We start from the raw sequence: 17,325 nt of genomic DNA on the forward strand, positions 1-17,325 counted from the left end.
AAAGCATCTGATTACCATTTTTGGCCAATCTTTGTTACTTAACTTTACCCCATATTAATTCAAAGTCGCTAGATTTTATCGAATTCTTTGCTGCAGTAAGCAAGAAGTGGGCAAGTAGTGACAGGTCCTGTACTTTCTGCAGAGGAGACAGTATCGACAGGAGAGGGTAGTACATGAGATACCTCTGGTACCAGTATCATGAGTTCATGATTCTGGGGAGCTCCTACAACTCACCGATTCGCAGCAGCTGCCATTTGTTTGATAGTAGTCAGGGCGATTTACAGCTGCTTACAAACGTCAACCAACTCGTGCCATGATCAAGAACAGCATTCACAGTTGGAATGCATTTTGGTTGGTGCAATGTATTACAAGGCAGTGAACAAATAACTTTAATTTAAGCCCACTGATTATCTTTTCATCTGTTACAGTTGTTAGCAAACTCGAAAATTGAGTTAATTTGCAATAAATGCAAATAATATGTAGAGCTACTCCTCGTTAAGACAAAACTAGATGTAACACAACATGTGTGTTAGAATATCTGCTACAGTAACTAAACCATAAACACTGATTTACTACAAGCTGCTCGAAGATTATCCGAAGGACAGTGGTAACTTCTGAAAATGCTCAAAAACACATCTTTTTTTGCGTTGATATGCAATGGAATTCAGGGTTGATGTATTCTTTGGCAGAAACGTGAACAACAAATGTTGATTTGCTACAAAATAAATTACATATCCAAAACACTCATACCAGTAACTTGGAAAAATAGTGTTTTGTAAGCAACACCATTCAAACAAGCCAAGAGGGTCAACACCTAACACGACTTCCATTCTGCGGTGCAACAACTAGGAAGATAGGTAGAGTCCTAAACAGGCAAGGAATCAGACCAGTCTCCTGGCCACCCTGAAAATTTAAAGAAATGTTGTGATCTGTTAAAGATACTCCTGGCCTGAGAGTGCCAGGAATTTATACCATTTCTTGGGAAAGTTGGCAGAGTTATGTGGGTCAGTCTATACGAACGGTTGCTGATCATTATATCGAGCATCAGTGTTATCTGAAATACAGGCATTTGGATAAATGAGCAGTGGCAGAGCACAGTTTGTTAAATTAGCACAAGATTTTGTTTGAACAAGAGAATACATGCTCACACTTCGAACAGTTGGGACTCTGTGGTCAGAGAAGCTGTTGAAATTAGACTTTGTGAAAACAACTTCAATAGAGACCCTGGATGTGCACTTAGCAATGCATGAAAGTGTGCACTTGATAAGGAAAAACCACAGAGGAATAATTCTCACAGCTCACTGACTGATGTGATGGATTGTGCAGAAGCAATTCTAAATAGAAAGTGCAAGCAAAATCTATGGATGTGGATTGCACCACCACTGTATGCACCTTCTTGACATTATCTGGCCAATTGGATGCCATTCTGAGGGTGTAAAAGAGAGAACCTTGTCAGTTTACAACAGTCAGTTTTAGTTCCTGATGAAGATGATGGTGGATATCATTGAAAGCTTGGAGTATTATCCAAATTTGTTGTGACGAGTGAAATGATGATGCTAGTTTTGTAAGTGTCCAAAAATTCTCAAAAGTAACCTATTTCTCACACAATTGTGCAATGAAATGAGAAAACAGTTGTTTTGAATTAGGGTGGATCTACTGTTCCCACAAATTTTAAAAGAGCACAATTAAATTTGAGAATATAATCAATGATAACAGTACAAGTTTATTGCAGCACTTGCACAATATATCACAATACAAACGAATGTTGATACAATCAATGAAAGATTATGCAGAAGGCGATGCACAGAGTAAAATATGCACATCTAGAACCTCACATCAACACACAAATCTTGTATATGCGGTCTCACACAAAGGAAAATTCTGAAGTCAGATTTTACATATAAATAACCTTGTATATGGCATGAATTTTTTACTTAGCTGTTTCTGTGCAAAACACTGGCATGCTGAAGAAGAGCACTGCAGTGTGAGTTTATTTCAGCCAAAATTGCTAAAATGTGTAGCATCAACAAAGCACATTTTCTGCCTGTTGCAGCTATCAATTTAGAGGTATAATATCCTTTGATAGCCACACAAATTGGGATTCTGGAGATATTTTCCTGTTTCTCGGTGGCTCTTGCTTTCCTTTAATTATTTTAGATATAGATACACTGTGTGATCAAAAGTATCTGGACAACTGACTGAAAATGACTTACAAGTTCATGGCACCCTCCATCGGTAATGCTGGAATTCAATATGGCGTTGGCCCACCGTTATCCTTGATAATAGCTTCCACTCTTGCAGGCATACATTTAATCAGGTGCTGGAAGGTTTGTTGGGGAATGGCAGCCCATTTCTCATGGAGTGCTTTATTGAGGAGAGCTATTGGTGTTGGTCAGTGAGGCCTGGCATGGAGTCAGCATTCCAAAATGTCCCAAAGGTGTTCTGTAGGACTCAAGTCAGGACTCTGTGCAGGCCAGTCCATTACAGGGTTGTTATTGTCGTGTAACCACTCCGCTACAGGCCGTGCACTGTGAACAGGCTCTCGATCACGTTGAAAGATGCAGTCGCAATCCCCGAATTGATCTTCAACAGTAGAAAGCAAGATGGTGCTTAAAACATTAATTTAGGCCTGTGCTGTGATAGTGCCATGCAAAACAACAAGGGGTGCAAGCCCCCTCCGTGAAAAACACGACCACACCGTAACACCACCGCCTCCAAAGTTTACTGTCGGCACTACACACGCTGGCAGATGATGTTCATCAGGCATTTGCCATACCCACACTCTGCTATCAGATTGCCACATTGTGAACAGTGATTCGTCACTCCACACAACGTTTTTCCACAGTTCAATCATCCAATGTTTACACTCCTTACACCAAGCGAAGTTTCGTTTGGCATTTACCGATGTATTTGTGGTTTATGAGCAGCTGCTCGACCATGAAATCCAAGTTTTCTCACCTCCCATGTAACTGTCATAGTACTTGCAGTGAATCATGATGCAGTTTGGAATTCCAGTGTGATGGTCTGGATTGATGTCTGTCTGCCTATTACACATTACGACCCTCTTCAACTGTTGGCGCCCTGTCAGTCAACAGATGAGGTCAGCCTGTACGCTTTTGTGCTGTATGTGTCCCTTCATGTTTCCACTTCACTATCGCATTGGGAACAGTGGACCTAGGGATGTTTAGAAGTGTGGGAATCTCGTGTACAGACATATGACACTAGTGATACCCAATCACCTGACCACGTTCAAAGTCGGTGAGTTCTGCGGAGTGCCCCATTCTGCTCTCTCACGATGTCTAATGACTATGGAGGTCACTGATATGGAGTACCTGGCAGTAGGTGGCATCACAATGCACTTAATATGAAAAATGTATGTTTTTGTGAGTGTCCAGATACTTTTGATCACATAGTGTATGAAGCTGTTTTATACAAGGAAACAGAGTCCCTCAAGGTAGTGTTTCAAGTGAAAACCTGTTTTAAATTTCTATAAATAATATAATGTCAGCTGGGCAATAACCACAACTCAACACCTCTTGTTTGGGGATGAATTTTCAGTTTCATACTCTTCTTTCATCTTCCTGCAATCACACTACAGATATAAGTAATGGTTACAAAACTGGAAGAACTGGCAGAAAGCACATTTTAAATTTTTAACTCAAAATTTGATGTTTTCTTTTCAAACAATTGTTCTGCAGTTTAATCTTCTTGATCAAAGCATGACATACATTATTTTAAGTTTTAGAGAATCAGTGAGGTTTGAGGCTAAACTTTGAGCAATAAACTTATCCTCAGAGCACAACCTTTCAAAACACTCAATATTTTGAACTGTGTTACCCACAAGACCTGAGGAGCAGCCGGAAAACATTTGCTTTTATTTTATAGAGGTTTTTTACAGTCCTGATTCAAGCATAGTTTCATAGTGTGTGGATCCATCTGGTTGTCCTACCTGGAGACTCTCAGTATAGCATGCAATGTTGAAATAGGGTGGTACAGGGAATTCAGGTCCAGCTTCATACTCTGTCTGTGTGTTGGGGATGAGGAGCTCCAGTTTGCAACATATTGCTTATATGACAAGCATATAAATTTGTTCAATGCTTTAAGCACCTACTCACCGTGCTGTTGCTTGCCCACCCATGTAACATTGTATATGCAGTTTGCAACAAACACATAACACATCATGCAAAGATTTACATAAATCATTAACCTGACTGTGTATGAGGCACTGGATCTCAGATTTAACAACTTAAAACAATTAAAGCACTCCAAATGTATTTTTGAAGTATATTTTTTTAATATCCTAGACAGAAACTAATATTGTATCACAATGTATAATGATTGCTCTAAGCAGGGGGATTGTTTTGGCTGCCAACCTATTTTACTTGTCCTTCAGGAGACACTGTGATGAAAATGAAGTTTAAAGTGCAGAACTGTAAGTTGTCTTGGAGGACCTGGAGCAGATGAGGCACGACTGAAGGACCAACTTACTAATCTTTTTTTATTCCTTCAGTGTTCCCCTGCTACAAAAGTAATAGAAGGTTCTAACATTATGTTGGGTTCCAAGACTTGTCTGGATCTGTGGCAACGACAAAGCTCACTTATCAATCATGAGAGCTTGTTCAGGATACACTACCGACAGTTGTGCTGTCTCCATGTGAAATGATATCTCACTTCTGAGTCAGACATCATGCTCCAGTAGGAGAATGTGTAACTGGAAGTGACAGAGGATCTACAGTCATTGAAACTACCATCCAGCAGTGACATTTCTCTTTTTTGGTCACATAGCTCTAATGAAGTGGCTCTGCCCTTTTTTTTTCATGTGGTTGTTGTTGTTGTTGTTGTTGTTGTTATCTTCAGTCCTGAGACTGGTTTGATGCAGCTCTCCATGCTACTCTATCCTGGGCAAGATTCTTCATCTCCCAGTACCTACTGCAACGTACATCCTTCTGAATCTGCTTAGTGTATTCATCTCTTGGTCTCCCTTTACGATTTTTACCCTCCATGCTGCCCTCCAATGCTAAATTTGTGATCCCTTGATGCCTCAGAACATGTCCTACCAACCGGTCCCTTCTTCTTGTCAAGTTGTGCCACAAATTCCTCGTCTCCCCAATTCTATTCAATACCTCCTCATTAGTTATGTGATCTACCCATCTAATCTTCAGCATTCTTCTGTAGCACCACATTTCGAAAGCTTCTATTCTCTTCTTGTCCAAACTATTTATCGTCCATGTTTCACTTCCATACATGGCTACACTCCATACAAATACTTTCAGAAACGACTTCCTGACACTTAAATCTATACTCGATGTTAACAAATTTCTCTTCTTCAGAAGCACTTTGCTTGCCATTGCCAGTATACATTTTATATCCTCTCTACTTCGACCATCATCACTTATTTTGCTCCCCAAATAGCAAAACTCCTTTACTACTTTAAGTGTCTCATTTCCTAATCTAATTCCCTCAGCATCACCCGAGTTAATTCGACTGCATTCCATTATCCTCGTTTTGCTTTTGTTGATGTCCATCTTATATCCGCCTTTCAAGACACTGTCCATTCCATTCAACTGCTCCTCCAAGTCCTTTGCTTTCTCTGTCAGAATTACAATGTCATCGGCGAACCTCAAAGTTTTTATTTCTTCTCCATGGATTTTAATACCTACTCCGAATTTTTCTTTTGTTTCCTTTACTGCTTGCTCAATATACAGATTGAATAACATCGGGGAGAGGCTACAACCCTGTCTCACTCCCTTCCCAACCACTGCTTCCCTTTCATGCCCCTCGACTCTTATAACTGCCATCTGGTTTCTGTAAAAATTGTAAATAGCCTTCCGATCCTTGTATTTTACTCCTGCCACCTTTAGAATTTGAAAGAGAGTATTCCAGTTGACATTGTCAAAAGCTTTCTCTAAGTCTACAAATGCTAGAAATGTAGGTTTGCCTTTCCTTAATCTATTTTCTAAGATAAGTCGTAGGGTCAGTATTGCCTCACGTGTTCCAATATTTCTGCGGAATCCAAACTGATCTTCGCTGAGGTCGGCTTCTACCAGTTTTTCCATTCGTCTGTAAAGAATTCGCGTTAGTATTTTGCAGCTGTGACTTATTAAGCTGATAGTTCAGTAATTTTCACATCTGTCAACACCTGCTTTCTTTGGGATTGGAATTATTATATTCTTCTTGAGGTCTGAGCATATTTCGCCTGTCTCATACATCTTGTTCACCAGATGGTAGAGTTTTGTCAGGACTGGCTCTCCCAAGGCTTTCAGTAGTTCCAATGGAATGTTGTCTACTCCCGGGGCCTTGTTTCGACTTAGGTCTTTCAGTGCTCTGTCAAACTCTTCACGCAGTATCGTATCTCCCATTTCATGTTCATCTACATCTTCTTCTATTTCCATAATACTGTCCTCAAGTACATCGCCCTTGTATAGACCCTCTACATACTCCTTCCTTCTTTCTGCTTTCCCTTCTTTGTTTAGAACTGGGTTTCCATCTGAGCTCTTGATATTCATACAAGTGGCTCTCTTTTCTCCAAAGGTCTCTTTAATTTTCCTGTAGGCAATATCTATCTTAACCCTAGTGAGATAAGCCTCTACATCCTTACATTTGTCCTCTAGCCATCCCTGCTTAGCCATTTTGAACTTCCTGTCGATCTCAGTTTTGAGACATTTGTATTCCCTTTTGCCTGCTTCATTTACTGTGTTTTTATATTTTCTCCTTTTATCAATTAAATTCAATATTTCTACTGTTACCCAAGGATTTCTACTAGCCCTCCTATTTTTACCTACTTGATCCTCTGCTGCCTTCACTACTTCATCCCTCAGAGCTACCCATTCTTCTTCTACTGTATTTCTTTCCCTCATTTGTGACAACTGTTCCCTTATGCTCTCCCTAAAACTCTGTACAGCCTCCGGTTTAGTCAGTTTATCCAGGTCCCACCTCCTTAAATTCCCACTTTTTTGCAGTTTCTTCAGTTTCTTCAGTTTTAATCTACAGTTCATAACCAATAGATTGTGGTCAGAGTCGACATCTGCCCCTGGAAATGTCTTACAATTTAAAACCTGGTTCCTAAATCTCTGTCTTACCATTATATAATCTACCTGATACCTTCTAGTATCTCATATGGGACATTATTCTGTAACCCATAAGTATCAAATACTACAAGGGGACCCACCTGTTTATAGGTACTGCAACATACACATCTCAATATATCTACATCTAAATTCTCAAAAACCGGTTTGAAATGTATGGCAGGGGCTATTCCCCATTGTAAATGTCATTAGGACTGCTTCCAGTTTCACTTACATGAAGCATTTAAACAATCTGCCTCTGTGCTCACTGTAGTGGTCTAATGTTGTCCTCGAGGTCACTATGGGCATCATACAAAGGTGGTTGTCATATTTTCATAGATTCCTCACTTAATTCTGGTTCTTTGAACTTTTTAAGCAGTTTTTTGGAAATATGGCATCTGGCTTCAAGTGCACGCCGATTTAGGTTTCTCAGCACCTCTGTGACAACCTCTCATGGCTCAAATGCACCTGTGACCTTACTTAGTGCCCTTCTTTGTATATGTTTGATATTATATGATAGATCTGTTTGGTATGGGTCTACTTGAAATCCCAACAGGACATATTGATGGATGGTGCCATACTATTGGCACTCCACCCATGTCCAGCAGTGTCACTGGGAGGGGAGAATAACACAGCATCTCTGGACAGCAGGTCATGTGAGCACACAAGCCAGCTGACTTAATGGCAAGTGATTGCTGGCCCATTCTCACTTATGTGCATAAGTGAATGTGTTCACCTCCACAGCTGACTAAAGTATTGTCAATGACTCTACACTTCACCTGTTATTGGTTCGACTGTTCATGTCCCAATCAGGTCTGCTTGGGATCTGAATACAGTGCCATCTGGCTACTGCTATTAACTTCTACTTCAGTGGACTTAGTTCAGCCTCACACATGAATGGTTCCCACAAATGTAATTGAAGTTGTGCTGTTGCCAATTGCCATTTGTAGTCCCACACAATTCACAATAGTTATGAACAATACATCATTTGTTTTGTATCTCATTGTAAACAACAAGTTTTAATAAATGAACTTGTTGATCTAAATTGACTATCACAAAAGTTCCCGCACACTTGAGCAACATTCTAGGGTGGTTAGACAAGTGTTTTAGAAGGAATCTCATAGCCTAATTGCAGATGGATTACATTTTCCCAATGCCCTACCAATGAACCTAAATCTACCACCTGCATTACTTACGATTAAACTTGTGTGCTCATTCCACTTCGTATCTTTACAAATTGTATGTGTTCACTGATTGTGACTCATTGATACTGTAGTCATTGGATACTGCATGTGAAGCACAATTTTACATTCTAAACATTGAAAGTAAACTGCCAGTTTTTGCACCACTTTGAAATGTTGTTAAGATCTGAATGAATATTTGTGCAGATTTTTTTCAGGCAGTACTTAATTACTGATAATTGCTTCATCTGCAACAAGTCAGAAGTTATTAATAGTATTGTCTGTCACGTGCTTAACATGGAAAATGAACAGAAAAGGTGCCAACACACTTTCCTGGGGAACACCCCGTGGTTGCTTTTGCATCTGTCATTGACTATCTTAGATGTCCTCACTATCAAGAAGTCCCCACTCTATATGCAAATTTCATTTGATACTCCACATGATTATATTTCCATTAATAAGTGGAGGTGTGGTAGTAAATCAAATGATTTTCAAGAAATACTGCGTCTTCCTAACTGCCTTGATCCATTGCTTTCAGTATGATGTGTGAGAAAATTGAGACTTGAGCTTCACATGACAGATTTTTGGAATCCATGCTAAGTTGGCATGGAGGAGTCATCCTGTTGAGATAATTCATTAAGTTTGAACTCAGAATATGTTGTAATAATCTGTAAAAGATATTGGACAGTTGTTTTGTGGATCACTTCTGTTGCCCTTCTTAAAGATGGCAATGACTTGTGCATTCTACCAAATACTGGACAAAGTTTTCAGTTTGAGGGGTCGGCAGTGTGCAGTTAGCCATAAGTATCGGTTGTGTTTTAACATCTACATTATGAACTTTAGCTCACATGTTATGTAAACTTTTAAGAAGATAGATAGATAGATAGATAGATAGATAGAGAGAGAGAGAGAGAGAGAGAGAGAGGGAGTGTGTGTGTGTGTGTGTGTGTGTGTGTGTGTGTGGGCGCGTGCACGCGCGCACTATTTTTAAAGTATTTGCCCTTATGCCTTGATAATAATAGGTTTTGTTTTCACGCTTATTGCTGTATCATTCCAATTGAATGAATGCCTTTATAACAGTATGCATCATCAGGTAATTGCATCCATGCCCTTCATCAGGACCAATGACCTCAGCAGGTTGGTCCCATAAGACCTTACCACTACCCTTCATCAATTTATCACTTTATTCACACAGTGCTTACCAGTTAGTGAAATGTTAAACAAAAATTGTTGGGGGATGACAAAGACCATAATTGGGGACTTAATAAACATTAGCTTTTTAGAACTATCATTATTTTTATTTTATGTTTCCTGCTTTGTTGCAACAGTTTTATATTGTGCACAGGGCTGGACATATGCAGTTGACTTTCCGGCAAATTTCCATGCGAAGAAACAGTGGAAATCCTGTGTTAGACGTAGAAAATGGGTGAGGTATCGACGATATAGTGCCATGAACTCTTGGTGTGCTGTTGCTCCACTGCATAAAGATCCCACTCAGGTATATGCAAATAGATCTATTCATTTTTAATTGCAGAAAACAGTTATACTAATATTTTTGTTTGTAAAATTCCTAGATAATTCTTACAAAATAACAGTATCATCAGGAAGTTCCCTAACAACTGGCAGAATATCGGTTAATGTTTCATCAGTTACATGTATTATATGGGAAGAAGACTGTGTTACAGAGGGCCATGAAATTATTTTTGATCAAGATAATGTTTTAGAACCAGTTATTGCCTTAGATTTATGAAAGTATTGTCTTGACATATGTCATATGCAAAAATCTTGAAATTATTGCTTGCATGTGCATTGTTACAGTACAGGGATTACTGAGCTTCTCATAATATTTATTTTTGTTTTGTATTGACACCATATGCCATCTCACAGATGGGAAAATAGTACAGATCCTAACATTGAAAAGTTAACCAAACACCCCCCGAGTAGTCAACTAACTTCTGAGCACAAGCAACTTTGACAGTTACTAATTGTAGATAATGGCTTATTCAAGATAAAAGTGTAATGCACTGGGATTAGAATTGGCCAAAGAAGTGTTAGTCTTCGTTTCTGCACACCTGTATTTTAATTGCAGTATATACATAGGAAAATAATGAGAACAACAACAGTTTTGTAATATAGATTATTTATTGTGTCTGCTTTCAAATAAGTCCAGAAAGAATTTCTGTTCTCAGTGGCAGCGAACAGACATGTAAAAAGTATTTAAGGAAACAGTAATATTCATGGAATGAATAGAATGTTATTGCCATTACTTATTAAACTACATGCGAACTTTTAAGTCAGTGTACAAGCATACTATAGTTAACGTTAAAAGCTACATTGCTAAATAAAATTTATGTTTCCACAGGAACCATTCATAGATGTTTCAGTTGGAGGTCAAAATGTTCCTGGAGCAGCAGCAGGAAATCTTCTCGTTTGGGCAATCACAGCACATGGACGAGTTAGTATTGTACAACTCTTTGCATTGTTTTATAGATGTGGTACATAGGGCTGTTTCTCTGTGCACATATCTGTTGTATGGTATCCAATTTTCAAATATTTAAGATAAATACTTAGTAATATACAATATTATGTAGGAAAGAAAGGAACATGCATTACACACAAAGTAGACCAAATCTTTTTAAGGAACCTTTCACACACACAAACAAGCACACCTCATGCACAAATGACTGCCCACTCTGGGAGCTCAGGGCAGAATGCAACTATTATGTGGGGTGGCAGCAGCAATCTGGAGCTGGAGGGGGGAGAAGGGAAGGGATAGTAGAGTACACATGGAGAGACAGACGAACACTGACTGGCAGAATGTGCAGTCACTACAGTGCTGATAGGCACAGTGTCAGTAGGTTGTTGGGGTGGGGGGGGGGGGGGGAGGAGGGAAAAGGAGAGGGGTAGGGAAAGATGGGTAGGTGCATTGGCAGAGGGTGGCAAACAAAGAGGCTGGAAGACATGAGTGGGGAGGAGATGATAGCGCAGAGGGGGTGGAAACTGTTGTGTGGAGTGTGTGGGACAGTAAATTACCTTAGGTTGAGGCCAGGATAATTATGGTAGTGGTGAAAGTGTTGTAAGGGTATCTGCATAGTTCAGAAAGGCTGGTGATGGAGGGGAGGATCCAGATGGCTTATCAAGCATGTTAAGCTCAGCTGCATATTGTGCCAAAGGGTGGTCTACTTTGCCTTTGGTCACAGTTTGGTGATGGCTGTTCATCCTGTTGGACAGCTGGTTGGTAATCACACCAATATAAAAATCTGTATAGTGGTTGCAGCAGAGCAGGTAGTGACATGAGCACTTTCACAGGTGGCCCAGCCCCTGATCTGGTAAGTTAAACCTGTGAGAGGATTGAAATAGGAAGTGCTGGGTGGGGGGTTGGGCAGGCTGCTACACTACCTGAGCCATCTGGGTCGTCCCTACTAGCGATTTTTTTCTGAACTACACACACTGTTCAAAATCCACATACACTGTTTAACATTGTGGGCAAATATAGAATATATATGCAACTAACAAGACAAAATGTCTTGTCAGATTGTGCCACAAAAGTCTTTTCTCCCCAATTCATTATATGCTATTCTTTTTTTCTAAATGAGGTGAGACAACTTGGATTAAATTTAAATATGATGTTAGGAAAATTGTCTGAATATGTGCATAAGTTTCATATAATTTTCTAAAGCTGTTTGTGAACATGACTGACAAGTTGCAGGTGTATGTTTTACTAACACAAAGTCATAACACTTATTATAACAGGCTATGACCAGTCACAGGCAAGTGATCCACAGTTATATTCATTTTTAATGCGGAGTTAGTGTAAGCTGACATTAATTTCTTATGAAAGTAGTTTATCACTTTGATTTTAGTAGATTTTGCAGAACAGGGAGTCAGGTTCTCTAGAAAAGTTTTGGCTCAGTTTTAGGAGATGAAAAGATTGTTTTCTCTGCAGAGACACTCAACAGGTTACAACAGTCTGCTGAAATCATTGAAATGCATTCTGTGCTACAGTGTGGAAGAGTAGCCTATGATGAGCATTGCAGGGCTTGCAGGTCATGTTTCGCACCGGTGTGAGCACTACAGCTCCTGAAGGACAACGATGGACTGCAATACCTGTTCCCCCAGGATGTGAAGTGAACCAGATTAGTGTTGGACCTACCGGCCTTGTATGGGCAGTCCTTTGGAATGGGAGAGCTCTTGTAAGAGCTGGTGTCACTAGAGAGAACACTACAGGTATGTTTTCAGTTTGTGAGGAATGGATTCATTCAGTGTGAAATGAAAATCATTAGAAGTAAGGAAATTACAGTTGATTTACACTGTTACGACCATTGTACTGTTTGTGAATTACAAAAACTACTGTGTGGAATAATTTGAGGAAATAACACACAGAATGATTAGATTAGTTATGTTTCTGATACTAACATTTCCATCTTGAAGTTGAAGCGCAACTTGGCTGTAGTTTTCAATGTGTGATTTTGTATTTTGTTATAAATACTGTGGCTGCTTCATTAGAAGTGGAACTAAAAGTTTAGATGGAAGAAAGAAATGATAGCTGAAACTGGGTTCCAGCTGCCAGAAGAAAATATTTTTCGTGCTCCCCTTTTTACTGAAGCCACCGAGAAAATAAAAAATATTTAGAAATGTGAATCCAGGATCTGGACACACAAAACAATAAGTATAATTTTAAGTATTATGAAACAGGGAGTGTGAAGCAGGCAAGTGGAGCTCTTGGACACTTCATCGTTTTTTCCTGAACTTTTGTTTCAGTTCATGCTAATGAATGATTTCAGTAATGTTCAATAGATCTTTGGAGTCTGATTTGTTAAGTGTTAGGATAGAGACTGGATTTAATACACCAATTGATAGTGGGATTGTAATGTGACTTTAACAAAAGAAATTAGTTTTACTCATTAGTCATTTTGTATGCCCATTTTATTTTGTATACAATAAAATTTTGATTTTATAACAATTTTTGAGCAATGTGTGTAACTCATTAAACACTTATGCTTTGGGTTACTGTAATAAATTTCATGAGCAGTGGATGGTTGGCCAGACTTAATTGTTGCATCCACGATATCTGCTTTAGTACAAACACTAGCACACAGCCAAGCTATTTACTAACATGATGGAACACTTTGCTGTGCAGCAACATCTCGTGGCAAACAAGTCAAAGATAAAGTCAAAGTCCAGCAAGGCGATCCTTGAAATATTTTAGTTGGAACAATGTCCACAGCTATGATAAACATCTTAAAAGAGTTTACAAGGTGTACAACTTTGCTTCCACCATTTTTTCCCCAACATTTGAGGCTTTAATGAAACAAATTGGTTACACATGTATCATTCAAAGTATTTTCTGTCACTGGCCACTACTTTCTCCCATCTTTCGAGCATTGTACAAATCTCACGTCGAAAAAATTGTTCATCTTTTGAAGTGATCCATGAATCAATCCAATTTGTGACTCCTTCATGAGATTAGAAGTGTTGATCAGGCAGGACCTATGACATTGATCTAAACAGGTGATAGTCGGAGGGGGCAATGTCTGGAGACTATGGTGGGTGGGGTAGGACTTCCCATTTTAACGTTTCCAAGTATGTTTTGATCTCTTTTGCAATGTGGGCTGAGCATTGTCATGCTGCAAAATCGCTTTATCATGCCTCTCGCTGTATTGCAGCCGTTTGTCTTTTAATTCTCTGCTCAAGCATATTAATTGCTTTTGATAACGAGCACCTGTGATTGTTTCACTTGGTTTTAACACCTCATAGTACAAGTCGCTGAGCTGGTCCCACCAAATGCAGAGCATGATCTTGGAGCCGTGCATATTCGGTTTGGCCATCGACGTGGAAGCATGGCTGGGATATCCCCATGATTTTTTGCATTTAGGGTTATCATAATGAAACCACTTTTTTGTCCCCAGCCACAATGTGATGCAGAAATCCCTTCCATTTTTGCCTCTGAAGCAACTGTTCACAAACACACAAACGTCGTTCAATGCCCCTTGATTTCAGCTCACACAGGACCCAAGTTCCTTCTTTCTGAATCATGCCCTTAGCCTTAAGACATTCTGAACTGGCTTACTGTGTCACTCCCACTAATCATGCCAATTCTTTTTGAATTTGACGTGAGTCTTCACTCAGCAATGTCTCCAGTTCTGCATTTTCGAAAACATTCTCTCATCTACCAGTATGCCAGTCTACGACATTAAAATCACTGTTCTTGAAGTGTTAAAACCACTCACAAAATGTTCTTTAACTAATAACATCCGTACAATATGTACTTGAGAGCATTTGATGAGACTCAGCCGCTGTTTTCTTCATATTGAAACAAAAGAGTAACACCTCCCGCAAATGAAGAGAATTAGGCTCGTAAACTGACATTTTCAGTCAAGAACAACTCTATGATGCAGACACAAATTGACTAATGTTTGAATGAGGTTATGTTGACTGAGGTCCAAGCCGACTGCCTGATGTCTGCGATCTGTTTCTTTCGACCTCTACTTACCGTTGTCGTTACCTATCGGCAAACAGTGGAAGCAAAGTTGTACACCTTGTAGTTTTCTGCATTAGCTGCGTTCATATACATTTTATTTTTATTTTAAAGTTTTGAACATGGCTGCAAGATCAGCAACCATTTACAAAGTAAAATTAGCAGCAATAGCAGCCCTTGGTCACAAAAAAGGAGGCTTTTGACCCAGGTTTCGGCACTGCTATGAATACCTTCATCAGAAATAAAATTCTCAAATTGGCATGTCATGTATTAAACTAAAAATCAAGCGATAAAGCTTTAGTCACCAAATTTGTAAAGCAGAATACATAAAAGGCAAGCCACTATGGGCTGCTCACATGCTTTGAGCTACAGTAGCATCAGACTGATATTACCCACCATATCTTCGTAGAGCGTGCAGTCCCACACTGCTGTAGGTGCAGCTATCATTCAACTGTCATTTGATTTTGTATAGATATGTAGCATTCAGGCCATTGCTAGTCAGGTAATGTATCAGTCCACTCAGTAGTGTAAGAAATTTCATTTGTAGCTTCTCCCTGATGTTAGGGAGAAACTCATATTTCTTCCTGTCTTTGCCTGGAGTGTCCCATGCATTTTGCCACAGTTGTAATATGTAATCCTGTGTTAACTTTTTAGATCTCGCTCCAGTGCTGAGCATCCTTCATACTTCCATTTGATTGTTGCCTTTCTTTAACTAGTAAAAGGCTCCCTACAAAGGCTTATCTACACTCCTTATTTCTGTGCACCTTTATAACTAGAACAAGAAAAGGGAGGAAGAGTGACATTGCAGCATAAAGTACTCTCTGCCATACACCATAGGTGGCTTGCAGAGTGTAGATATAGATGTACGTGTAAATGTAGATACAGGTAAATAGTAACCATCTAGTAGCTTTAATCAGTCCTTTTTCAAAGTCTGGACTTTTCTTTTGTCTCCTGCGATTTGCATCTGATATCTCTCTTACGGCAATTTTGCTCTGATTGTTGCCAGCATCATATTTAAAGTACCAGGGAAGCAGGTTGCTAGCCTTACTTGCCCCGAGTCCCATTGGGTTTTACCCCTAACGGCTGAGGGACTAACCGGTGGATTTGGTAGTCTTTGCCGTATGAGCACAAAGGTGACCACGACTCAGAATATGTCCGAGATGCCCAGCCTTATTCCAAAGTAACTGGTATCCCGACTGTCGGGACCACTTACTTGGCCACTCATACGTTGCCCGTGGTTCATGAACTAGGACATGACTACAGGAACCCACACCATGAACCAGGTACTAGTAGATGGGAACAATGGCAGGAGGGTGTCCACAATGAGGAAATCAAAGAAAAACTGGGAATGAACTCTATAGATGTAGCAGTCAGGGCGAACAGGCTTAGATGGTGGGGTCATGTTACACGCATGGGAGAAGCAAGGTTACCCAAGAGACTCATGGATTCAGCAGTAGAGGGTAAGAGGAGTCGGGGCAGATCGAGGAGAAGGTACCTGGATTCGGTTAAGAATGATTTTGACGTAATAGGTTTAACATCAGAAGAGGCACCAATGTTAGCACTGAATAGGGGATCATGGAGGAACTGTATAAGGGGGGCTATGCTCCAGACTGAACGCTGAAAGGCATAATCAGTCTTAAATGATGATGATGATGATCTCTCTTACTTCAGGCAGTTAGTTTAATATTCAATCGTAGCTAGCAGAACAAAAGCAAAATTTCTTGTGTGTTCCTTTTGCCTTTTCTGCTGCCAGGCAGAGTTTTATGTAGTTCTGCTAATAATATTGCTCCCTGTTTCTTTGCAGAACTTGGTAATAATTTATTTTTCTGTGTATGAAAAAACTGATCATCTAATAGTAACAATGAAAACAATCAATTTTTGACATTATAATGTAATTGGATACATAAAAATTCTACTCACCAAGCAGTGGCAGAACACACACATGGAAGAGGGTTATAATTAGGCAAGGTTTTGGAGCCAGTGGCTCCTTCTTCCAGCAGAAGAGTTGAAAGTGAAGGAGGAGGGATGAAGGAAAAGGGCTGGAGAGATCTAGGAAAAGGGATTGATTTTGGAAAAATCACCCAGAACTGCAGGTCAGGAGAGACATACCATGCATGGAAATCAATACTAGAAAAGATATAGGTGCAAGATGTTGATTAATCTTGGTGATAAATATAAATAAATGAACGTTTTAGCACATGACGCCAACAAAGACTGACAAGGAGGATTGATGCACTTAGCTTTTCACTCTTATTAAGGTGTACATGATATTCAAATAGAAATCTCTGTCTTGCATATTATCCTGTCTTGCACCTTTAAGCTCTCAGGTTTTCAAATCTCATCCGGTGCAATCCGGAACAATCAGTGTTTCCTTCTCATCCCTTCTGGTAAGTCTCCCCTGGCTTTTCCGAAATCTATCCCTTTTCTTAGAACTCTTCAGTCCTTTTCCTTCACTCTCTTCCATCCCCTTCAACCCTTCTGCCAGAAGAAGGAGCCACTGGCTCCAAAAGGTTTCCTCATTATAACCTTCTTTTATATTCATTTTCTGCTGCCACTTGGTGAGTAGATTTTTTTGTCTGTCAAATTATATTATATGGTCATG

The 17,325-nt window shown here is 39.6% G+C and overlaps 1 protein-coding gene across 1 annotated transcript in view; it reads left to right on the forward strand.

Annotated features, from left to right (window-relative positions):
• LOC124770302 (tectonin beta-propeller repeat-containing protein) overlaps window positions 1-17,325 on the forward strand; it is a 209,901-nt gene that overhangs the window by 24,191 nt on the left and 168,385 nt on the right. The window contains exons 3-5 of the mRNA XM_047249192.1: window positions 9,591-9,743; window positions 10,608-10,700; window positions 12,292-12,472. Of these exons, the coding sequence (XP_047105148.1) occupies window positions 9,591-9,743; window positions 10,608-10,700; window positions 12,292-12,472 (427 nt within the window). The remainder of the gene's footprint in view (window positions 1-9,590; window positions 9,744-10,607; window positions 10,701-12,291; window positions 12,473-17,325) is intronic.

The sequence above is a fragment of the Schistocerca piceifrons genome, chromosome 1 (genome assembly GCF_021461385.2).
Source record: "Schistocerca piceifrons isolate TAMUIC-IGC-003096 chromosome 1, iqSchPice1.1, whole genome shotgun sequence".
Taxonomy (NCBI): Eukaryota; Metazoa; Arthropoda; class Insecta; order Orthoptera; family Acrididae; genus Schistocerca; species Schistocerca piceifrons.